The sequence below is a fragment of the Impatiens glandulifera genome, chromosome 9 (assembly GCF_907164915.1).
Source record: "Impatiens glandulifera chromosome 9, dImpGla2.1, whole genome shotgun sequence".
NCBI lineage: Eukaryota > Viridiplantae > Streptophyta > Magnoliopsida > Ericales > Balsaminaceae > Impatiens > Impatiens glandulifera.
In genome coordinates, this window is record NC_061870.1 from 24,591,389 (window position 1) to 24,618,026 (window position 26,638).

At 28.8% G+C, this 26,638-nt stretch overlaps 2 protein-coding genes across 2 annotated transcripts; both read left to right on the top strand.

Moving 5' to 3' along the window:
* The first annotated feature begins 16,891 nt into the window (after window positions 1-16,891).
* Window positions 16,892-19,357, top strand: LOC124914918 (queuosine salvage protein-like). The gene is made up of 7 exons (XM_047455550.1): window positions 16,892-17,039; window positions 17,117-17,260; window positions 17,420-17,518; window positions 17,584-17,660; window positions 17,735-17,843; window positions 18,657-18,985; window positions 19,072-19,357. The coding sequence occupies exons 1-7, from the start codon at window positions 16,970-16,972 to the stop codon at window positions 19,162-19,164; spliced, it is 921 nt and encodes a 306-aa protein (XP_047311506.1). The 5' UTR covers window positions 16,892-16,969; the 3' UTR covers window positions 19,165-19,357.
* Window positions 19,358-23,497: 4,140 nt separating this feature from the next.
* On the top strand, window positions 23,498-25,322 carry LOC124916538 (scarecrow-like protein 32). Its single transcript, XM_047457269.1, has one exon. The coding sequence runs from the start codon at window positions 23,819-23,821 to the stop codon at window positions 25,115-25,117; it is 1,299 nt and encodes a 432-aa protein (XP_047313225.1). The 5' UTR covers window positions 23,498-23,818; the 3' UTR covers window positions 25,118-25,322.
* The last annotated feature ends 1,316 nt before the right edge of the window (window positions 25,323-26,638 follow it).

The window sequence follows — 26,638 nt, forward strand, 5'->3', positions numbered from 1 at the left end:
ATAATTATTATTAATTAATGTTATTTTAAGCTCTCACTCACTCTCTTATGGAGCATATAATTAGGTTAGTGGAAAACAAAACGTACCATATATAGAGATGGGACCGAAAACATATCATAAAGGTTCATTCTTCCCATTGGAATTTTGTTTTTATGATGAAATGACCATAAATATATATATTAACAAATTGGTCTTCTCATGGTTTGTTGTAATCTCACCTCATGCGTCAGCATATTTAAGGAGTGGATTAGTACAAAATTAGGCATAAAAATCAATGGAAATAGATCATTAAGTAATTCAAGCTCAAGGGAAAAGAATATAAACAAATGTCTTAAGTTTGATTATTTTTCTAAATTCATACAAAACAGACAGGAAAGAAAAAATTATAAGTTGCTTCATTGGAAATCTTTACACATTAAAATGTATATCCAAAAATATTATTTCTTAAATTTTAAATTATCAATTTTGATTTATTTTTCGGTTCAATCATTTTATTTGTTCATAGAAAAAATATTCAAAATAAATTATTGATATTTTGTAGTTAAACTTCTTTATTAGGTCTGGTTAGTTCTTTTGTCTCACTAATTAGAGCTTGTTTCATAATGTTTTTTTTTTTGATTTTACCAAAAAAAATTAAAATCTATTGGAACATCTTTTCTTTAATGAAATCGTTCTTTTATATATACAAAATATCAAAATACCCCATCATTTAAAAATTTTATAATTTTATTATACTATTATTTATGAACAATTAAGTAAATAACTCTTTCAAAAACTAATTTTTTTCACTCTTTTATAAAACAAAAACATGTTTTATCCACAAATAACTAATATCACGAGCTCTTAGATTACTTCAACTTAATGTGTTTTAAATGAATCGATTTTGGAACTTTTTTCTCTTAAAAATCGCAATTATCACTTGAGTTATCTTAATATGCTATTCAAGAAATTTATATTTTATTAAAAAAAGATTATTCAGAAAATAAATTAAGATCTTATAGCATGGATTATAACACATATATATAAATGACCACTATTGCAATTGTGGCTGATATTTAAAAAAAGTTTTTTTTATAGTATTAAAAGTTTTTGTAGTTTCCAAATTAGAAAAGATAAACATTACTTAAAATAAATAAAATCTAGAACAACGCACTCTTGTTCTTTTGCCAAAAAGGTTTGATTTTATATTCATGTTAGTTCATTAATTTGGTCTAAAACAATTTATCTAAATTTAGCGCGTATTGATCATGATCAATCAAAACCTTTATTTTTATCAAATTGCACGTCTTAATCACTTATTAGGTTGAAAGTGATATGATTATTTAAGAATAAATTCAAAGATATATATTTTAAGTCTCATTTAGTTTTTAGTTGAGACTTGAGTGATATAGGACACAAAGCTTATAGTTATTTAAGGATTGACATTCCAAATTTCATTATCATTTAAAAGAAAATTAAGAGATATAATTTATTTTAACAAAGATAATTTTATTTAACAATGATCACGAACGCAGAAAAAAAAATTCAATAAAAGTAAATTAATAAAGTCAAAACAAGAATCTATTGTACACAAAAGTTGAAGTAGTGCGAGCTTTAAGATATACTAAAATAGATTTACAATAAATTATATATTTCCGAGACCGAGAATCCCGATATTAATTTTGTAACACCATCCCGTTACTAAGTTAAGCTTCCCAAAAGTCTTAACTAAAATGGGCTTAACAAATTTAATATTTAAACTAACTCAAAGAAATCTCCAAATTTTGGATAGATTGAATTAAAAGTATATACACAACTTATAGTTTTTAAGTTGTCAATGTGTTTTATCTCTAAAACCTAAAGTAACAAATATTTACTATTTTCACTCCATTTTAAGGTTAAATTCATGGTGTTACACAATTTGAGATAGTGGGTAAGAATCTATCATATAAAACCTATATAAAGTGAGAATTTTCTTAAAAAGATTGATAGGTATAAATGATTCATTAAGTAAGAAGTATAAGGTTCTTATTTATCCTCTAATATAATATTCTTCCCTTTTTAGACAACTTTAAATTAAGGTCCAATCAAAGCATAAGGATAGAGGAAGACCATATTATCACATATTTATTTGTTAAACCTTGGCCTCTAGATTTGGAATAGAATAATATTTACTATTGACAATACTTTAATCCATGTATTAATTATTTTGATACGTTGGATTATGTTTGGGGTGTGGTAAATTGGTAATTCAATGCTGATAATTAGCCAAGATGTTGAATTTTTCTTATCTTTATTCTTGTTTATACTTTTCTTTATCATATATAGTCATTTTATTTTATAATTTCAATCTATTAAAAATATTATCATAATTATTGTAACTAACTTCAGGATCAAGAATAATTAAGACAGTGAGAAAGAATTAGAATCAATAACATGACATTAGAATTAAGCTAATTAACAACCCTGTAGTTAATTAATCCAAGACTATTAGAAATTAAAGTTAGGGTAAACTAAAATTTAATGTAATAAATTATATATATATTAAAAATATTATAATATTTAAATAAGTTTAGTAAGAAAATCATTATCTATTTTATTGCGATTGCGATGTTCCGCCTTCATCTTCTCCTACATTGTTAAAAATGTTTGCTCAGTAGTAGTGATAAAAACAGGCAATATTTATTAAAACAAGATGAATCAATTTAGTTAACATAATATAAATTTTTGATCACACACTCTCGGTCAATTGTTGACACAACTCAACAAATGTAAAAACCATCAAATTAGTCTCATCAAGTTTATATTAATGTACCAATTCATATTTCAAAGTTAATAATGTGTTATAAAATTTGTTGCAAATTTGTAAATATCATCACTATTAAATGAGTCGATGATTTTTTTGGTTTAAAGATTTACTAAGAGATGAATTTTGGATTGTAGAGACTGTAGGTGTATGTGGAGAGTCTTTACTAGTTTGAAAATCTATCTTCTTAAAGAATGAAGATATCAATATTTTTTTTTAGAGTATATTGATGTTCTATTTTTTTTATATACATAATTTTCAAGATTCAGTATTTTATCGAAGAATTGAATATAAGGTTGAAAAAATATTAAAAAAAAGTAGAAAAAAATTTAAGTAATTCTAACATGATATATTTCAAAATTCCATATTATCAATCATACATAAAATCAGTTATAAATATAATATATATAATTAAATTAACGATTATATCAATTAAGAACATAAAAATTATGAAAAGAATTAAAATAATACAATTAAAGAGAAATATATTTTACATATTCTGAAATTAGAAAAATAAATATGAGAACTTTGATAAAATAATTAAAGAATAGAGAATTTAGTAGAATAAAAATGATAAATTAGAAAGATTTAGGATATAAGAAAAGATTAAGGTACATATTGTTAATATTCTTGGAAATGTTATATTTTTTATTTTATTTTATAATATATATTATATATATTTTTCAATTTAAAAAAGTTAAAGATTAAGGAGGATTTTTTTAACACAAAATTTGCGCTACATGCTCTTTGAAACCGCGTCGCAATTTTATTTATTTATTTTGATAAATTGAAATCTTATAACTAACATTCTCGTCGAATCCCAACCGAAATTGAGTATATAATGGTATATTTAATTTAAGTTTTTTTTAGATTTGTCGATTAAAAATATTTTTTCCGACTATAAAGTCGCCATATAGTTTTCTCGCAAAACTAGAAAAAAAAAATATATTGTGAGAACACTATTTAGAGATTCACTCATTCGGTGTGGAAAAAGTCATATTCACGCTATGTCACACATGCCCGTCTCGTCTATTTAGACGGTCTCTACCAGTTAATTTTGGTAATTTTTAAAACGATTTTATATTTTACTTTTTAAAACTTTTTATTGATTTTGTCGCATCGTACTCATCATAAAACTAATAATGAATTCAAATGGTGGACCGTTTATTTAAAATTATTTTCATACGTGACACTTGTGATCAATTTCTATATATATATAAAAGTGAAAAGAATAGATTTATCTAAAAACGCTTTAAATGAAAGCGAGTGTCATGATTATGGGTGTCATGCTCTTTAAAATAAAAAAAATAAAAGAAATATATATATTTTTTAAATTTTGTTTCACTAATTTAATATTCTACTAATTTGATATTATTTAATTATTTTTATTTAAAATTTTATATTTATTTTTTTAATTCTCAAAAGAGATAAAAAAAAAATTTATTCTTTAATTCTCTTCTATAATATACATCTTATTACTTTATTTATACCTTAAGAATTTATATTAAGAATTTATAATGTTAAAATCAATTAATTTTTTTTATAATTTCAGTATAACTTTTTAATAAAATATTTAATTAGCTTTAACATTATAATTTTTACTGATACAAAAAAGAGTAATAAAAATGTAAAAACGAAACTTTGTAATAAATTATAGGAGGCTCTTTGACGGTTTATATTATATTATATATATATATATATATATATTATAAATAAAGTTTATATTTTAAACTTATTTAAATATTATAATATAACGACTTTTTTTGATATAATTTATTATACAAAATTTAACAAATCCTAATACGAATTTCTAGGTTCGTAATTGTGCTAAACATAATAATCATAAATCAATTCGTATGGAACATACTAAACCTAAACAAAGTTGAGTTCATATAAACATATAAACATTGTTTAGAGTTTTATAGGGCATAGATTAAAAACATTAATCTATTATAAATAGGATTAATTTTATGATTTTTAGAATCTTAAAACAAAAGTAAAATAATTAAATGTAAAAATGTGACCAAAAGAACCTTATCAGAAAAACAAATTTTTATTTTCTTAAAATTGATTTGTTAGTGGCTTTAAGAAGTTGAACCTTCATCTTCTTCAGGCATCCTCCCAAGAACACAACGTCTGGCTACCCAAATCGCAAATTAACTACTCCAACTTCTAAAGATTAAATTGAGGAATCAACATTAGAGTTGGTTATAGGTTAAATTAGATGTTAATTATGATTTATTTAAATAGCTGGCCTGAATTAGAAAGAAGCTAGAAAAGAGGTTGAAGAAAGCTAAGTTCCAAGTTAAATCACAAATCTCCACCCAACACGTAGATAATAAAATCAAATGACATAAAATTCAAACCTCAATGGTGAAATTTGATCAAATGTATAGTTTAAATTAATTAATTTGAATTAATTAATTTTAAATGACTAAAATATCAATTAACAAAATATTATTAATTTTCAGTATAATTATTATAATCACTAAAATTTTACCTAACTAATTTATAAATTTTAAAATAATTATTTTGAATAAATAAATTCAAGATAACAAAAATTAAGGCCATAATTAAATAATCAATATTGAAATAATTATTATAGTAATTAAATCACAATTAATTTGAAAAAAGGCAAAAAAAAAAAAAGTAAATAAAATAATATAAGATAAATGTTATATTTATTTTACCTAAAATTAATTTTAAAGGGTAAAAAAAATAAAATAAATAATTTATGATAAATGCTAAATCTATTTTATCCCAAAATTAATTATTTATAAAGCCCAAAAAATATAAAAATAAAATAAAATAAATAGACAAAATAAATATTATGTCTATTTAAAATATTTTGAAGATTGAAAACAAAGTTAAAGAGAAAAAAAAATCAATTTCAAACAATCCCCAAGACTGAAAAGGATTGTGATCTTCTACCTCCGAAATTAGAAGAATTTAGTGCAATAGACCGCACAACCGTTAGATGAGCGTCCATACCTCAACCAACGCTTAAAAGCGAGTCACGTCGCCCGCTGTAATGAAAGAGGCTCGCGTTCGCGAAATAGTGAATCAACTAATGCGCGCTTCAACGTCGTTAGCCCGAACGTTGACGGAACGCCCATATGCGACAGAACGCGGAAGGAACGCCTAGGCGTTGAAGTGGTTAATCTTTGAAATATTTTCTATTTGTTTTTGTTCATTTTGAAGTAAATATTTTTATTATCAAAATAATAAAGTTATGTTTGAGTCACGATTTTAAATCGTAAAAGAATTATTTGAAATATAAATATTAATTTATAAAAATCATATTTATTAAATTTAGCCGATTAATAGTGTTATGTTTATTAACATAATTTTTCTTTGTTAATTTTCTATAGAAATATTAGAATATATGAATATTTTGATTAATTATCTATAAAGGACTTTTATCTATAAATTTCTAACAAAATATGGAAACATATATAAAAGATTGTTATATCTTTATCTACATAGAACTCATTTATTTTAATTAAAATAATGATCACAAAAGGAATATAATTTTTATGGTAGTAAATCTTTTAATGAAATTTTATAAATATTATTTTGAATTAATTAATCTTATTAGTTTTAGTTAATTAATAGAGTCATGCTATAATTCTTCATCTTATAAAATATTTTGAATTAAAATTTTCACTTTGACAGTATTTCCATTCAAAGTACAGTGATTTAGATTTGTAATGCATATATTATTAATTAAAAGCAAATATAAAATAAAGATTTTATTTTAAATACTAAATGACATTAAAAACATTTTTCTCCTGTAATAATGTTTATGTTGAGGGGATGGTAAAACTTTATTGTATTGATAGGCTATAATATCTATTTTAAAGGAAAAAAAATATTGTTTTAGGGATATTATCATTATAACCAAAAGACCAAATATTTTATTTTAAAAAAAAACTGATTTTGTAACATAATTATTTATTCAATCTAATCTACCATAATATAGAAAATGAGTTTTTATGATAGTAAATATTACACAATTAGTTACAAAATCTAAAATTAAATTTTAAAGATTTGATAACACGTTGTATAGAAAGTGAGAGTATTTTAAATAAAATCCTATCATTTTTTTCTCTAAAAAATCTATATAAAGAGAGTTTTAGCATTGAGAATAATATACGATTTTTCTTTATTCAATTCTTTATAAAATATCATGGAAAGAAAGTGAAGCTTTCTTACCTTCTCAATCACACTTAGAGAAGAAAGATAAAAGTATGTATTGTAACGAAACTAAATGAACTGACGACTCTTTGTGGCATTGATAGATGTACTGTCATCTATAGTGAGTTTAATTCACAATCTTTAGTCCGGCCATCTATAAAGGAAGTACTGAGATCTATCGTTAAGTACAAGAATTTCTAAAGGCTAATAGAGGAAAACGAAAGATCAACCAAGAGACCTTTACAAGGCAGAAGCTCGAAAAGGTGGAAGAGAGGTCGAGAAGACTACACAAAGAGAACCATCATAATTAAATGACGACATCATGTATCAAACCATGATAAATCCACTAACAGCAATGTTAAGGCTGAATGTGGAGGATTTTGATTAGCTTTACCCTCTATGGATATGGATTTCCAACAGGTAAACATGGGATTTCAGCTTCCCAATATGGATTTTCAACATGCCAACATGGGATTACCAAATGACCTGCCTTTCATGGATCCCCCAATATGGGAATCCCTGAGCGACCTGCACCCGTTTCATTAATTACGCAGACATGAGTTCACATTACCCATTCTCCAATATGCATATTTCTTTTTGTTATCTTTTTAGCCCCAATGTAATGTCTTTCTTTTAAACGAGAGTTTAAAGTCATCTCTAAACTAAGAATAAGATTATTTTTCTAAATAGACTTAAGACAGGATAATGACAATCAAGAGAATTTTAATGAAATAATATCAACTTTTATCTAAATCTAATCAAAGCTTAGAGTCATATTTGAATAAGGAATAATGTCAAACCCTTAGTTTAAGACAAGGTTAGGATCTTCACAAGTAAAAGAATTAAGAACTCAGAAGGCATATGTAACAAACCTTCACAAAATACAATGGTCTCTACATTCGAGTAGAGACTGTCATTTGTACAGGCGCATAGGACATAGCGCTACGGCCCTTTCTTAATGCATAAGTACCGGACCTTTAATTCGTGAATACTCTGATTTTATTTTTTAAGTTTCTTTGTGAAATAAATTAAAATGACGACTTTTAAAGACAATTAGATTACTACGTTTCTACACATACTAATCTAAAATATGTACGGCCAACTAAAAAAACTATATTATAGAACTCCACTTTGATTCCTCATATCTAAAATAGGAGAACATCCTACATAGATAGTCTTCATATTTATTTTTGCGAGATTTGAAAAAAATGTAAGCCAAGAGTTCTATAACATAACTTCTTTAAAAAAAACTTTTTCTAAAAATAAGTGCACATGTTGCGTCTATCATTCAAATCCTTCGTTACGTCCACCGTGAGTTGAGCACTCAAATGGATAGATAATGCATGAAACCAACCAACTTCGGATCGCTCACCTATAAAGACACGGCATTCGAATGGATAAGAAACATGAACCCATATGAACATATCCCTTATTCTCGCGCCCTTAAAATGATATAAGAGAGAGAATTTTTTTTTAATGAGAGGGAAGAGATGAAAAAAACATATAGTTACAAATGATCAAAATAAATTAGCTATAATGGATTTTTTATTAGATAGGTTATTTAGCTACAAACAGGGACGAACCTCACCCAGAAAAAAATTACGGTAAAAATGCGACATCACCCCTAATTTTTTAAATATTTATTCAATATAATTCACTTTTTATTTATCTAATTATTAAAAATGATCAAACTTACTTTTATCTACTCATTTTATCAATTTTTTTTTTTAAGTTTACCTTAATTTTTTTTTAACTCACCCTAACTATAAATTAGTGAAATTATTCCATTACTACCAACCCTAAGGTCCTCCCTGGCTACAAAAGGTGGTTAAGATCTACCACCTTCATGATTATGGGGCTTTGAAGTGGTTAATCTTTGAAATATTTTCTATTTGTTTTTGTTCATTTTGAAGTAAATATTTTTATTATCAAAATAATAAAGTTGTGTTTGAGTCACGATTTTAAATCGTAAAAGAATTATTTGAAATATAAATATTAATTTATAAAAATCATATTTATTAAATTTAGCCGATTAACAGTGTTATGTTTATTAACATAATTTTTCTTTGTTAATTTTCTATAGAAATATTAGAATATATGAATATTTTGATTAATTATCTATAAAGGACTTTTATCTGTAAATTTCTAACCAAATATGGAAACATATATAAAAGATTGTTATATCTTTATCTACAGAGAACTCATTTATTTTAATTAAAATAATAATCACAAAAGGAATATAATTTTTATGGTAGTAAATCTTTTCCAAGATTAATGAAATTTTATAAATATTATTTTCAATTAATTAATTTTATTAGTTTTAGTTAATTAATAGAGTCCTGCTATAATTCTTCATCTTATAAAATATTTTGAATTAAAATTTTCATTTTGACAGTATTTCCATTCAAAGTACAGTGGTTTAGATTTGTAATGCATATATTATTAATTAAAAGCAAATATAAAATAAAGATTTTATTTTAAATACTAAATGACATTAAAAACATTTTTCTCCTATAATAATGTTTATGTTGAGAGGATGGTAAAACTTTATTGTATTGATAGGCTATAATATCTATTTTAAAGGAAAAAAATATTGTTTTAGGGATATTACCATTATAACCAAAAGACCAAATATTTTATTTAAAAAAAAAATGATTTTGTAACAGAATTATTTATTCAATCTGATCTATATTATATAGTATAGAAAATGAGTTTTTTTGGTAGTAAATATTACACAATTAGTTACAAAATCTAAAATTAAATTTTAAAGATTTGATTAACACGTTGTATAAAAAGTGAGAGTATTTTAAATAAAATTTTATCAATTTTTTTTCTCTAAAAAATTTATATAAAGAGAGTTTTAGCATTGAAAAGAATATACAATTTTTCTTTATAAAATATCATGACTAGAAAGAAAGTGAAGCTTTCTTACATTCTCAATCACGCTCGGAGAAGAACCAAGTTTAAAAAGAGAAAAGTATGTATTGTAACGAAACTAAATGAACTGACGACTCTTTGTGGCATTGATAGATGTACTGTAATCTATAGTGAATTTAATTCACAATCTTTAGTTCGGCCATCTATAAAGGAAGTACGGAGATCTATCGTTAAGTACAAGACTTTTCCAAAGGCTGATCGAGGAAAACGAAAGATCAACCAAGAGACCTTTACAAGGCAGAGGTTCGAAAAGGTGGAAGAGAGGTCGAGAAGACTACACAAAGAGAACCATCATAATGAAATGACGATATCATGTATCAAACCTTGATAAATCCACGAACAGCAATGTTAAGACTGAATGTGGAGGATTTTGAAGAGTTTTACCGGTTATGGATATGGATTTCCAACACGTAAACATGGGATTTCAGCATCCCAATATGGATTTTCAACATGCCAACATGGGATTACCAAATGACCTGCCTTTCATGGATCCCCCAATATGGGAATCCCTGAGCGACCTGCACCCATTTCATTAATTACGCAGACATGAGTTCACATTACACATTCTCCAGCATGTTTCTTTTTGTTATCTTTTTTTAGCCCAATATAATGTCTTTCTTTAAACGAGAATTTAAAGTCATCTCTAAACTAAGAATAAGATTATTCTTCTAAATAGGCTTAAGACATGATAATGAAAATCAAGAGAATTGTAATGGAATAATATCAACTTTTATCTAAATCTAATCAAAGCTTAGAGTCATCTTTGAGTAAGGAATAGTGTCAATCTCTTAGTTTAAGACACAAGGTTAGGATATCCACAAGTAAAAGAATTAAGAACTCAGGAGGCATGTGTAACAAACCTTCACAAAATACAATGGTCAACTACATTTGAGTAGAGACTGTCATTTGTACAGGCGCATAGGATATAGCGCTATGACCCTTTCTTAATACATAACCAAACACCGGACCCTTAATCCGTTAATACTCTGATTTTCTTTTTTCTTTTTTCTTTTTTTATTTTTTCGTGAAATAAATTAAAGTGGCGACTCTTAAAGACAATTAGATTACTACGTTTCTACACCTACTAATCTAAAACATGTACGGCCAACCAAAAAATCTATGTTATAGAACTCCACTTTAATTCATCATCTCTAAAATAGAAGAACATCCTACATGGATAGTCTTTCTATCTATTTTTACGAGATTCGAGAGAAATGTAAGTCAAGAGTTTTATAACATAACTTTCTTAGAAAAACTTTTTATCATGAAATGAAATGACCATAATATTAACAAAAAATTGGTCTTCTCATGGTATGTTGTAATCTCTCCTCATGTGTGGATTAGTACAAAATTAGCCATACAAATTAACATTAAAAACGTTTTAAATTAAATGGGTTGTTTTGAATTTCTAAATTCAAACAAAGCAAATTGTAATGAAAATATTATAAGTTGTTTCATTGGATATCTTTATACATTAAAATATATATCCAAAAATATTATTTTATCACTTTTGATTTATTTATCGGTTCAATCAATTTTATTCGTTCATACAAAAAAATATTCAAAATAATACTACAAATTTACTTGGAAATTCTCAAATGGACATGAAGAACTTCAACACTCCTGATTCGATGTTTCAGTCGTCTACTAAGCCGACTTTATGGTTAAAGTCATTTGGCTCGACCAGTTGGGCTCCTCGTTGCTTATCCATCTGACATATTTTAATCGATCGTAATCAAATTACCAAATTTTATTTTGTTCAGTTTACTGTCTTCAACACAATTGTTTCAGAAATAGTTAAATGAATCTAGTAATACATACTACGCCCTTAACTATTGAAAATGAAAGGTTGAACATTCAATAAGACCATCATAATAATGGAATATCATGAAGAAGTCTAAATTATATGACTCCGCAAAAATTAGCTGCTCTAAAAAAGTTCCAGTTATACATAACCTTTTTGTTTTTGTGTAGGATAAGCAATTATCGAGTCACCTAATTAATTATACGGGTGTAATAATTAAAAATTAAAAATTGTAAATAAAGAAAACATTCTTTTTCTTTATCATATATATATAATCGTTTACCGTGGAAATCACCTTTAAAGTTCTCGACATCACACTAGTGAAAATTGCATCATTAGCGACGACAAAAACTGTCGTTAAAAGCCTTATCGACGTCGCTAATAAATATCAGCGACAACGAACAAAATCGTCGTCATTCGTCGCTAAAAATGTCATCTCTGAAAGGCAATGACTTTTAGCGACGAAGAGTTTCGTCGCTGTTAATTATTGCTTTCGGGTTTTGACACATTTTTTGCCTATTTTTGACCGAAAACAACCTGTTTAATATCTTGTTTAACTACAATTAACAAAAAGATCATTCGTAAATAAAAATCAATTCGACTCAACTGGGGCTTACTCACATCTTGTTCAATTGTAAAAAGGCATTAAAGAAGATCTAGACAAGACTAATGATGTGAATGGGGATCTAGACATATGAACGGAACTATGAGCAGAGGTTCATCAAGCAGAAAACGACATTCTTTTATAATTCCCTGCCCAGTTTCATCTCCGACTGATATCCAACCAGAGGTTGTTGTTGAAGAAGAACATGATGATAAGAAGCAACCTAATGTTTCTATTAGACGGTTGGCTTACCTGAACAACCCTGAACTGCCAATTTTATTGGTTGGAACAATTGCTGCAATAATCCAAGGCACAGTTTACCCCACATTAGGCCTTCTCATTTCTTCATCAATCAAAATGTTCTGTGAACTTAAAGAACAGCTAGGAAAAGATTCAAAATTTTGGGCTATATTGTATCTGCTAATGGGAGTTATAGCTTTCATAGCCATACATACCAGTGCAAAATTACTTATTTTGAATGGCTGGAGGCAAGTTGATACAACGGATACGTTCCTTGACATTTCAGAAAGTTGTCCACCAAGAAATAATTAGCTGGATTGATGATCTGCAAATTCAAGGTGATCAGTTGTTGTTCATAAGTATAACCCATCAATTCTTTAATTAGTTTTTTATATACATAATTCCTAACATGAATCGTTATTGCATGTAGTGGTGCAGTGGGGGCAAGGGTCTCGACAGATTCTGAGAACGTGCAGAGTCTTGTGGGCGATACTTTGGCCCTACTTGTGCAAAGTATATCCACAATTGGAGCTGAGTGGTATTATCATAGCATTTACAGCTAACTGGATTTTGGCCTTCATTGTTTTGTTTGTCGTGCCCTTGGTGGGATTACAAGGATTCCTTCAAATGAGGTCCCTCAAAGGGTTAGCTAAGGCGGAGAATGCGCATAACTTCATAGTGGGATTGTACGAGGAATACGAAAGGGGACTTTGGAGAAAGAGAATTACAACTAAATTAGATGTATAAACTAATAAAAGTTAATTTAAATGTACTATTAAAAATTGGGGGAAATGCTAATTTTACTCACCAAGCTATAAGAAGGTGTCAAATTTACTCATTAAGTATCAAAATTCTATATATATACTAACTTGTCAAAAAATGTCAAATTTATTTAAAATAACGGAAAAATTAAACGGAGTTAAAAACTTTGGCACATGTAATATTCACCTATTTTTTATTTGTTTTTAATTTATATTATTTTAATTCTTTTTCCATTCAAATAAAACATCTAAATTTTTTTTTATCCATTTTTTCTCTTTCTTTACTCTCAATTCTTCATTTTCTTCTCGATGTTCTTCTTCATCTTGTTTATTCTTCATTGTCTATTTTTGTTTAAGTTGTAAATGGAATTAAAATTAATTTGATAGAGTATGGGTTACTACAATGAAGATTAATTTATGAAATAATGAACTAATCATCTATAAAGATCTTTTCTTTCTCAACTTTTTCCAAAAAATTAAAGAACCATTTATGTCGACGTCAGATAATAATATTGTGACGGAAGAATTACCAGGTGACTGAAAAACTGTGACGACGATGAAGGTGGCGGAACAGCCGAAGAAGTGTTCGAGATGCGATTCTTCAAACACGAAATTTTGTTACTACAACAACTACAGCTCGCGCAGCTGAGGCATTTCTGCAAGACTTGTAGAAGGTACTGGACAAAAGGTGGGCCCCTTCGTAGTGTATCGATCGGCGGCGACTGTCGGAAAAATAGGAAAATGAAATCTTGATCTATGCTTTCAAACGGAGTTGATTCCAAAGATTCCGGCGGTTCTTCATCAGATATGATTAATGGTGGGTTAAAATTCTTCCATGGCATTAATGAGATCCGACCGCTTTGAATTTTAGCATTTTATTTCATAATAATTACTCATATTAAATATGAAGAGATGAAAATTGGAAGAAAATAAAGAGTTGAGAGTAAAGAAGGAGAAAAAATAGATAAAGAAAAATTTAGATGTTTTGTTTGAATGAAAAAAGAATTAAAGTAATATAAATTAAAAATAAATAAAAAATAAGTGGATATTACATGTTGTAAAATTTTTAACTCCGTTTAACTTTTCCGTTATTTTAAATAAATTTGACACTTTTTGACAAGTTAATATATAAAAATAAAATTTTGATACTTAATGAGTAAATTTGACACCTTCTTACAACTTGGTGTGTAAAATTGGTATTTTTCCCATTAAAAATTAGCCCATTAATCTCGGTTAGTAACCACGATTAATTATTTTTTATAAAATTTATTAATTAAATATTCATTTATTATTTCTCTTTCTTTTTTTATTAATTAATTAATTAATTTTTATTAATTCTTATTTTCTTTTGTCTAATTTTTATTAATTAATTAATTTTTTTTTTTTTTTTACTCTTTCTTCTTTTGTTATTTGATTTGATTTTTTTTATATCAATTATTTTAAAATTAGTTGGTTTCTATTAAGGACTAATACTGAATATGTAATATATAAAGTAATGGAATGTTTTTTGATACTCTAATATTTTCATATTTTGTTCAAGTATTCTATATTAAATAATTACTTATATAAAGTTGAACACGGATTATGCAAATAAAGGGGAAGACAAATGAATATATTGTTCTATAAACTAGCTAATTAAATATTATAATAAATATTGAACTACTTTATACATTATAATATTCAAGTATTAGTGAGATCAAATAATTTTAAAATAATCTATGTTGATATATTAAGAAATAAAATAATAGAAAAAATAAAATAAAAATAAAATAATAAAATAATAAAATTAAAATAAAAAATAGTAAAAGAAGATAAATTAATTAATTAATTAATAAAAAAGAATAAACAAAAGAAAAAATAGTAAAAGGAGATAAAGTGATTAATTAATTAATAATAATAAAAAATGAATATTAAATTTAAAAAAACTTAATCATAGTTATTAATAGAGGCTAGATGAACTAATTTTTAATAATATATACGTTTATATAAATTTTTATTCATATTTCTATCAGAGCTTGTAGAATACATATATCTAGTTGAGCTTGTTTAAATTTCAGATATTTATTTTTCTAATTCTCAAATAAATATTATCTCATCCTCCTTAATATTTTTCTAATTTTCTAATTTTCTTATATAATTTTCATCTTTATAATTTAAATAATTATTAATTTAATTATATATAATGTTTATTATTATTATTATTTATGTTTGATTTAATGTATAACCATAATAATGTATATTTTATCAATACTTCATACATTTTTAGACAATAATGATATTTGAAAACTTGCAATAAAGTTTATCATGAAAATTTTACAAATGAATACATATCATTGAGTTGAAATAAGAATTGGTAAATTATAAACTTGAGATGAGAGAAGAATTTGAAGGTTTTACCTTTGTTGAGTTGTATAAATAACCGATGAAGAGTGAACGATCAAAAATTTATGTTAGGTTGACTATATTGATTTATTTTGCTTTAAAATTTTGTCTCTACCACTACTATTCAACAATGAAGATAGAACTTCGCAATACAGTAACGATGATTTTCTTACTTAATATTTGACACTCGACATTTTGCTAAGGATAAAGAAATATATTTTATTAATACATTATTTTTATTCTTTAAATCTCGTAAATCTTAACTTATTTAAATATTATAATAAAACATTTTATATTTTATAAATATATATATATAACTTTTTATATAATATTTAAGCCCACTCCGATTCTAATTCATAGATCCGTCATTATCGACGCTGACAATCGTTCAAAAATGTGGCGGGAAAACATGTATATCAGCGACGGCAACCGACAATAGTGTCGCTGATATTATAGTTTATCTGCGACGGTATTATATTATCTCCATTGCTGATATTATTACAAGAAAACTAAAATCTTTTTTTTAGGACGACGTGTATAACGAAAACCATCGCTGATAATAATTATCAGAAACGACATTATTTTACCGTGCTGATATTTTATTTTTTTCGGCAGCGATTTTTTTAGTCGGGTAGCTTTTATTGTGGGACACCAAATTATTGTCATAGGCTTGAGACTCATTTAAATTGTATTATAGAGTAGTCTAGACTCTTGTGATCTATCTATATATATTCTGTCCATGCTTAAAGGATTTATTCTCGACATAGACATTGCTTTGACCACTTAGAAACTGATTTTCCGAGGTCAAAAGTGTGGATTATTAATTTAATAAGTGAATTTTAAAATTGTACAATATTAAATAGGTATAAAAAAATAAAAATAAAGTAATATTCAAACAAAAAAAAAAGAAAATTATATAATATATACAGTATATAGATGAATAAAAATACATGTAATTTTATGTTATTCTATATTAAAATAAAATCCAGAAAGTTCACGATTTACTGCGTCACGTGAAAATTGTGATTGGTTAAAAAAAAAAAAGGTTTTATCCAGTCAACGTAAGAATATGAATGGTCAAAGGACCAGCAACAACCCAACAAGAATCGCGGGAAACTTGGAAATATGGACTTTATATGGTAAACCCCGCAATCCCATAACCATTCATTTCATTGCCATCTATCTTTTCTCATTAGGGTTTTAGGATTTTTCGGTCCCCCATTTGTAAGAGAAAAAACCCATTTGCGGCGCCGCCGGTCATGGAAGAAGTCAGGGAAACCGCTGCTTGGGTTGCGAGTCACTCTTCTCACGTCACTGTTGATTCCTCTGGTTCGTCTCTCTTCCTTATCGATTGCATGTCAGTTTTCTAGATTCTCTTTTGAACGATTAAAGATAATGTCGGGCAGGAATCGATGAGGTTGTAAGGAACATTAAAGATTCAATCCCAAAGGTCGAATGGAATTACGAAGGGATTCATTACTTCGATGATGGTCCTCTCACTGTTCAATATTTGTTCGTATTGGATGCCTTGAATTTCTGCTTTTGGCCTGGTAAGTAATGTTTCAAATTACTAAATCTTACAACTTTTGTTTCTGTAGCTTTGCATGTTGTCTTTTGTTCTGTTTATGACAAATCGAAACCTTATACTGTCATCTGTAGTTTTAAATTCGAGTTGGGAAATTGTCTAACAATTTGTTATTTCTTTGTAGATAAGGAATTGGATTATGACCATTTAGCTTCTGGATTGAAAGCTGCTCTTATTGCTGATAAATCTGCTTTTGATGCTGACCGTCTTAAGAAATACACTGGTACCATTTCCCTACTACATTGTACACTATTTACATGTCAGTCTGACATTAATGTGTTTATGCAGGACCTGAATTGCGCAAGTTATTGAACTGGCCAAGACCACTTCCTTTGGAGAATGAACGAGTTCGGCTTTTGCATGAGGTTAGCTTCAAAACATCAAATGTTTCCTTCCACAGAAATCTGATCTGTGAATGCTGGAATATTTTGTGGGTTAGGTTGGATGTGAACTAGAAAGGAACTTTGAGGGGAAAGCATCAAATCTTGTGGAATCATGTGGTAAATCAGCTGAAAAGCTTGTTGCACTCATCACACGCCATTTTCCAGGTACTTGTTTGAGTATTCTTAGTTATCTTGTTATATCTTATATTAGTTTTTTTTTTGGAAATAAAAGGTAATTTATGATTTACTTACAAAATAATGAGAGCACAAAGAGGCTACCTTATGTCTCAAAAGACAGCAACAAATAGGCTGCTCTCATGCAAAAAAAACAATTAAAATACATCAAAATGTTTCTGTAATAACACAAAACACAAACCACCATGAGTTGAAACATAAATAGAAAACTAGGCATTTATTGACCATTTCATTGAGGATGTTAACACCTTCAACCAAAGGTGTTCTCACCCTCTAAAAACCACACCACGATAATGAATTGAAAATTAATCCTTCAGTTTATCTTGGCTGAGAGTCTTTCCTTCAAATGTTCTCCCATTCCTTTCTCCCCATATTCCACCAAAAGGGGATAAAAATCATACTCCAGCCTCTTTTAAGTTTGGTTGTTTTCACCCAACAAATTTTTGTTTTTGGGAAATCGGCGAATCATTTTATTAAAATCTCCCTAGTGTCCTTACATAAACTTTTGTAAACACAAGTTATAACACATTTTGTTTCCAAACTGCATGACCTAGTTAATCTTGAGAATTAGAGAAATCATCTCTACAGTGAACTATCGAAGGGACAAAAGATAAACATATGATGGATAGATTCTTTAGAATACAACATCTACTAGTCATGATGAACAGTTTATCTTGTGTCGTCAGACCTCTTCTGATTGCTGGTCATGGAAAGAAAGAGTAGTATTAAACTTTTTTTTTTCATATTTCTTATAATTGGGCAAATGGTGATTGATGCATGCAGGGTTCCGTGACCACTCGCTGTACAAAGGTCACCAAGTATTCTTATACAAAAGGGCTCAGATATTTGCAGCAGATTTATGGGGTGCATTCAAAGGAAAAGGGTATGGTGAATTTCATGACATAACTAAAGTCACCATGTTTGCAGACTATATTGTTCCAGCTGTGCTTCAACAGCTTGGAGTACTCAAATATAGTCCAGGCCTTTCCAGCATTATTCAGTCAAGTAAGGAAATTGTTTCCGGCAGTGAGGAGGAAATTGAACTGCGAGCTTGTTCTGTTTATGCTGTCGAGAAAATCAGGGAGTCCATTTTGAAAGAAACTGGTAAAAAGGTACATTTCTATTACTCGATTAACAATAATATGTAGTAGTTTATTACCTTAATTGCTTATACTTGTGTGTTTCTGTATGGGGTCAGGTTTTAAGCGTGGACTTGGATCTCTGGTTGTGGTCTGTTGGAGTTCAATCTCCATCTCTGCAACATCATAGGACACTCTCCATATTTTATTAAGTAGTTAGTTATTTTGATCCAATTGGGGACAACAGAAATACTTAAAAAGGAAGGGGATTAGACTTTTAACACTGTTTTTTTTTTCTCCAAGTTTTTTCCTTACAACATTTGGAAGTGGATAAATTGTTGGTACTTAATTTAGCCTTTTGGATTTGATATTTGAATTAATCATCAAGTCACTCCATATTGATTTTGATTTCAATCATCACATGCCCAGGAACATATCTGAATTCTGAAGGAAAAAAGTTTGATTCAAAAACCCACTAATAATGAGGGAAATGGAATGTTTGCAGCTTGATACAAACAAAATTGTCCTATTTGTATGATCAGCCATTGTGAGTCACATGATTATTAACTAAACTAATAGACAGGTACTTCATTAGCAAGGTTCTTAGTCACATGATTAAAAACAATAAATCCATACTTTTGATGGGAAAAAAATTGAAAAGATTAAGAAAGATGCTAATCTTAGGACATCATTGGTAAGAGAGAATTCCCTTTTGAAAAATTCCAAGAAATTCTCCAGCATTTTTCTTCACAATCCACACTGAAGTCTGATCTGACTCTAATGTCTTCTAGCCCTTGTTTCCTCAAACATTGGGAATCCAGAATAAAAATTCTCAATAAAACTGCTTTAATTTTTTATCAAAGACTTCCCCATCTTTGAATTTACTTGATTCTCCCTTTCTGTTTCATTTGGATTCTTCTTATCCTTTCTTTGGTTTCTTGTTGTTCCCAATAATTCCCTAGCCATGTTAAATTAAGATTAAGATAATTAATTGTCTGTATTATATATGTGTAATTAATTATAAGAGATAAAGAGAGAAGTGCATCAGCTTTCCTTGCTGGACTTTTGGCTTTCAGCAATAGAAGAATGTCATGGTTTGGATTTTACTAAATATTTAATTTACAATCAGGTATTGATTAGCAGATTATTTATTGGGGGTAAATCATATGATATGGATTCACTTTTAAGCATGTGTGTATGGCTTATAATCACAAGATCATGAATTAATGTCTGCATTATTTTCAAAAAATAATGGACTTCATATGTTATCCTATGAGAAATATATATGTTATTTTGGAAGGATAAAACATTTTTTATTGTTTTATAGTCCAAGCACAAGATCAATGTCATAACATGGTAACTCATGAGCTAATAAATCAACCAAATACAATTTAAAGAAATTCAGAATCTTAATTTCCAAGGTCTAAGTTTTTGGTAGGAACACAAATCAACATGTACCACTATTATGTTTGTTTCTAGCAACTCTGAAAATCAAATATGGCATAAACATAATTACAATTTGTTAGAAATTGTAGTCACATCCCTTAGATCATTTCCTTAACAAACAATGATTTCATTTTATTCTTACCATCAAAGAATGACATTATATACAAAAGTTTGTTTATGTAATCTGATTATCATTTGCAAGAAATAATATTTCAAGCTTGGAAGCTTGGTCTATTTTATCATTTCACGGTACAAAAAAAACATTAACAAAGTTATCTTGTTTTTTAGTTCAGCAACTCCTTTCGTAGGGCGATTAATCTCCACGTGTTAAATACATAACTTGTAAACAAACTCAACGTGCTAGAACCCAAAAATTTAGCGAATCTTGAGATGTCCACATCTTTTGCCTCTAGATTAGAAGATGGTGGTTCATCCACAACTTGGATTACACTTCTCACTATATACATTATTATTATTATTTTAAAAAAATTGACTGAATTAATCACTATACAAATCTTATATATATATATATATACATATAAAATGTTAAAAATTGAAAAATATTTTTTAGCCATTTTTCAATTGACATGATATGAGTACTTTTAAGATAGGATGAACAATTATTTAAAAACGACCTCTTAACCTTATCCTTTTATCGACTATAGAAAAATTGGATTATTGAAATGTCATTTACTTGTTGGGTGTGAACAAAATGCTTGAAAGACAAAACAACAAATTGTTGATGCCGCGAGTCATTCCCCTAAATTAATTTCTTCGATCTACATTTCATTTCATGTTGAAGAATTAATAACATGGGTAATATAATAGAACATCTACATAGCTAGCTAGCTATAAACAAATACATCTGTAAAAATCAATGAATCATATATAAGGTAAAACAAAAAGTGCGTGGTCCATCAGCTAAATAAAGGAGTATCACGTGTATCGAGAAGACTATGATATGAACATTGTACCATTTTTATACAAATATAAATTAAATAACATGCATGCATATTTTTCTTTTCTTTTTTTAAATATATAATAAAATTACTTCATTTTTTTTTCTATTTTTTTGTTAGTAGATGAACTCCCTACATGGACGAATATATTATCATATATATATATATATATATATATATATATATATATATATATATATATAAAAGGGTTCGGGTTGGCTGAAATCTAGGGATGACAATGGAGCGGTTCGGGGGCGAGTAAAATCATTTACCATCTCATCCCGTTTTAATTTCGGGGATTTTTTTAATACCATCCCCGTCCCGTTTGGTTTTTTTCGGTTTCGGGAAATCCCGCGGGACATCGTTAATAAAAAAAAATTTAAATAAATAAAATTATATAAACAAAATTTTTAATATAATATATATATGATAATATATTAAAATTTTATATTATTATAAAAATTTAACATTATTACTCTTATAAAATACAGTAAAAAATAATATATTAATGATTTAATAAATTATGTTTATATTGTTCGGGAAAAAATCGGGGTAAAATCGGGACGGGACAAGGGACACAAATACTATTCTCGCCCCATTCCTGTTCAGTTTCGGGGAAAAACAGTCCGAAACAGGGAATTCAATTCGGTTTTCGCGATGCGGCTTCAAATTGTCATCCTTACTGAAATCTACCCCATTATTTATTAACCTTTTTTTTAATTTAATACATTATTTTTTGAATCTATTTTTTTAAAAAAAAATTACATTTATCTATTTTCTCGTTTTATTCATAATTTTCTCGTTATTTTTTTAAACCATCTTAATTTTTTTCGAGACTAACTCAACTCAAAGTTTTTTATTCTCTGTCTCAGCTCCCTACTTCTTCCATCTTCCTATAAACACTAGCTTCCACTGCCTCTGTCAAGGACACACAAGAGCCACCATTGATTTTCTCAAGCTTTCCCTTCTCTTTAACCACTCATTTCTCAATCCTTCTATTCACAACCTAATCTGGGAATCCAAATTTAGGGTTTTGATCCACATGATCTTGTGTCCAAATTTGAGCCTCTAAAATTGAACTCCAAGATCTCTTTTTTTAGCCCCTTCCGGTTATTCTTCGACGGCAAAAATGGTCTAGAAGATAATTTCACATCAGAGCTCCACGAAGAAGAAGAAGCTGTAAGTATTCTTCTTCTTTACTAATTTTTGTTTCTCTTTTTGCATTTCGTTTTCCCCAAACTATTCCACTAGTTGTAAATTAGTACCGTGGAATAGTTATAGGTTAAATTTCACCCCAAATCATAGTTTTATATATTTATTTAGATCCTTGATCTTTTACTTTCAGTCGAATCTACCTCCAACTCTAGTCAAGAGTCAAATTGACCCAAATGACTTTTTCTTCATTAATCGGCCCTCCGCCTTTTCCCTTTCATCTATTTTGACTCCTAAACTCATTACTAAGTCAAATTGATCAAGTTTCTAAATTATTTGACAAAAAGTCAAATTGATCAAGTTTCTAAATTATTTGACAAAATCAGGCTCTTTAACATTTTTTTTATTCAAATTCACCCTTAAAATTTGGCCATCTGTCATTTCTTAACTTCATTATGTTGTAATAAAAATGACTCAACATTATAATAAATTTTAGCAATAACATTTTACTAATGACAAAAAAAAATGATTAAACTCTTCAATATAATTTAAATATAATAAGTTCTCTTCAATCCTTACTATATAAGAACAACCAAACACTTACCGTTACTACTATTAGATACTCCTCCCTAAAGGCTGGTTTGATATGGATTATTTTGGTATTTTATTATAAATTCTCATTTCAACAACTAAAATATTAAAATAACTTTACTTTCTCTTTTATTAAATTTGGATTTTAAATAAAAAGAATATTTTAGTAACTAAATCACTTAAAACTCAAATATTTTACTTTTTAATTTTACAAAAACCCCAAAAAAACCAAAAAAAAAAAAAAATAAATAAATCAAACAAGGTCGAAGAAAATTATTGAATAAGTTAATAATAAAAGTGAAAGAGATTAGACGGATATGAATTGATCTGAAATGAATTCATAAAATAAAATTATATATTATGTCTTTGTCTCTCTCTCTAGGTATGCAAGAAAACTGCAAAAAGGGCTTTTGATGGTGATGATGAGCAGCTTTCAAGCGGCCTCGTTGCTTCCTCAAATGATAATATTAGTGATAGCAGAAAAAAGCTAAAATCTTTACTATGAACTGTCCCTATTCCTCTTCCAAATTGACTTTTTTTTCGCACCTCTCATATCTGATGAACATCTCTTTCCACTTCAATTCAACTACCAGGCTCCATGATAAGTCTATTTCTCTATAGATTCATTTGCAGAAACAAAAAGAACCCAACCGCTTCCGGATCGCTTCCCAATAATTTCTAGATAGATCGATCCATCGATTCATTAACATCTTCTCAAATGATGCAATTTACGGAGACAACCTTTCTCTCCACCCAAAACAACCAATTTCTCAATACCGGTTTTCCGGCTTTCCCCACCGCCGTCACTCCCCCACCGCCGCTGCCGCAACCCAAACCTCTTGAAAATTGCATGGAGCAGCTTTTAGTTCATTGTGCGAACGCAATCGAGAGTAACGATGCTACACTTTCTCAGCAAATTCTTTGGGTTTTAAACAATATCGCTCCTCCAGACGGAGACTCCAACCAACGACTCGCATCCGCCTTCCTCCGTGCCCTAATTACACGAGCCGCCACCTGCGGTTCCAGTAAACTCCTGTCTGCGGTTGCGGCAGCTTCTTCAGCCGCGGAAACTATCGAGACACATAGGTTCTCCGTCATAGACCTGGCTGCCTTTGTAGACCTCACTCCCTGGCACCGGTTCGGTTTTACAGCTGCAAACGCAGCCTTATTGGATGCTGTTCTAGGGTTTCGAGTTATCCACGTGGTTGACCTAAGTTTGACCCACTGCATGCAAATCCCTACGTTAATCGACTCCATAGCCGCCCGGCGTCCGGAGGGGCTGGCTCTGGTGAAACTAACGACGGTGGTGGGTTCTGGCCAGGGAACACCGCCGTTGCTCGACCTCTCTTACGAGGAGTTAGGGTTGAAATTGTCGAATTTCGCTATGAGTAGGAATATCACTTTGGAATTCACCGTGGTTAAATCGGACCCATCCGACGGGTTCTCATCGTTAATCGATCACCTCCGAACAACCCAACGAAATCAAAACGAAGCTTTGGTGGTGAACTGTCAGATGATGTTGCATCGGATACCGGAAGAAACTGTTTCATTTTGTCACCGTACGATGTTCTTGAATTCTCTACGAGGTTTGGAACCGACCATCGTTATCTTGGTGGACGAGGACGCGGACTTCACATCGAATAATCTCGTGACTAGGTTAAGATCGGCGTTTAACTATCTATGGATTCCGTTTGATACCATAGACACTTTTTTGCCCAAGGGGAGCAAGAAGAGACAATGGTACGAGGCTGAGATATGTTGGAAGATCGAGAACGTGATCGCGAGAGAGGGGAATCGGAGGGTGGAGAGACAAGAGACGAAAGGAACGTGGGGACAGAGGATGATGGCTGCGAATTTTCATGGGGTAGGGTTTGGGGAGGAGGCGGTTAAGGAGGTGAAGGGGATGTTGGAAGAACATGCGGCTGGATGGGGGATGAAGAGAGAAGAGGATGATCTTGTGCTCACTTGGAAAGGTCATGATGTTGTTTTTGCAACTGCTTGGAAACCTGCAATGTAACTTTTGATTCATGATTTGATTTTGATGATACTGTTTATTAGCTAGTTCTTGATAATACACCTTAATTTGGAAGTGAAAGGAAAGAACAGAATGATGTCTTTCTTTGTAATAGATTGGGATAGGTGATTTCTGATCAAAGGAGATTTGACATACTTTAGAATTTGTCATAATTAGGTTTGATTATGTGTTTCTGCAAGCATTAGGTCAAATTATATATAGCTGCGATCATGATATGTGTGTGTGTTTAGTCCATGTTTGTTAGGATTAACTTGTATTATCTTTGCACGAAGAAACCTATTTAAGATCTTTAATCGTAGAAGGTTTCAAGGTTTTTTGGTTTATAGATCACACATAGAGAGAATAAGAAACACTAGATATTATGAGGTTCCAAAAATAATACATGCAACTTCATATATTTGTCAATCATATTAGCATTCATAAAATCATAATAATTATATAGTGAAGACTCTCTTTGTATTTAAGATCATGTAATTCCTTTAATATTGTATATATTTAAGATCTGATTGATATTGCTCTAGATATAGTTGTCGTCTTGTAGGTATGGTATTGCTCTAGATCTAGTATTCGGTTGTATATGTCTTGAAAGATGAGTTGTTGGTCAACGGAGGCAACTCGTCGATATTTTAACTTCTATTTTACTTATTTTTTGAGATTTTTATTGTAATTTAAAAGACTCTTTTTTATCTTGGAAACTGTTTTTGAGATTAGAAGCCACATTGTGCTGGTATTATCTTCGTATCTAATTTGGTTGGTGGAGTTGCATTGAAGTGAATGCCCACTATTGTTGGTTATCGTTTTGATGCTTGAGGTGTTGTTTCCGCAGTACCAGACTACACCTCTTGACACGTGATGACATTGGTCGGCACTAAACTTGTAGTCTTTTGAGCGTAGCAATCTTTGTTAAGTACCTTAAGTTTAGATGTCTTCTTTTGTATTGATGTTATATTTAATTTATTAATTTTCTTTTTACGAAAGTTTACGAGTTAGATTCTCACTTAAAATGTCACATAAATCTTATATTGAAATAAAGGTAATGATGGTATAATTTTGCTAAGTTAATTTTATCGTGACTTATAATAAAGCATGTCAAAACTTTTGGTCATTTGTTTGTTTTGTAGAGTTGTTTTTCACCATGTTTTATGTCATATACTTATTATATTACTAGATATTATTATAATCTAACTTCAAAACAATTAACCAATTTGAAACAAACTCAAGTACTTGATGATGTCATTAATATGGACAAATCCATATATCATGTTGTAAAATTATCTGCAGATTATATTAATAACCCGTTAAACATGAATCAAACAAATTAATAACTAACAAACAAAATCCTTTTCATTAATTATCAAGGTTCTTAGTCACATGATTAAAAACAATAAATCAATACTTTTGATGGCCAGACAAGCAAACTGTTTTACATAGTGTCCTTAAATTGATTATGAAGAAAACAAATTGAAAAAAATAAGAAAGATGCTAATCTAATCTAAGGACATC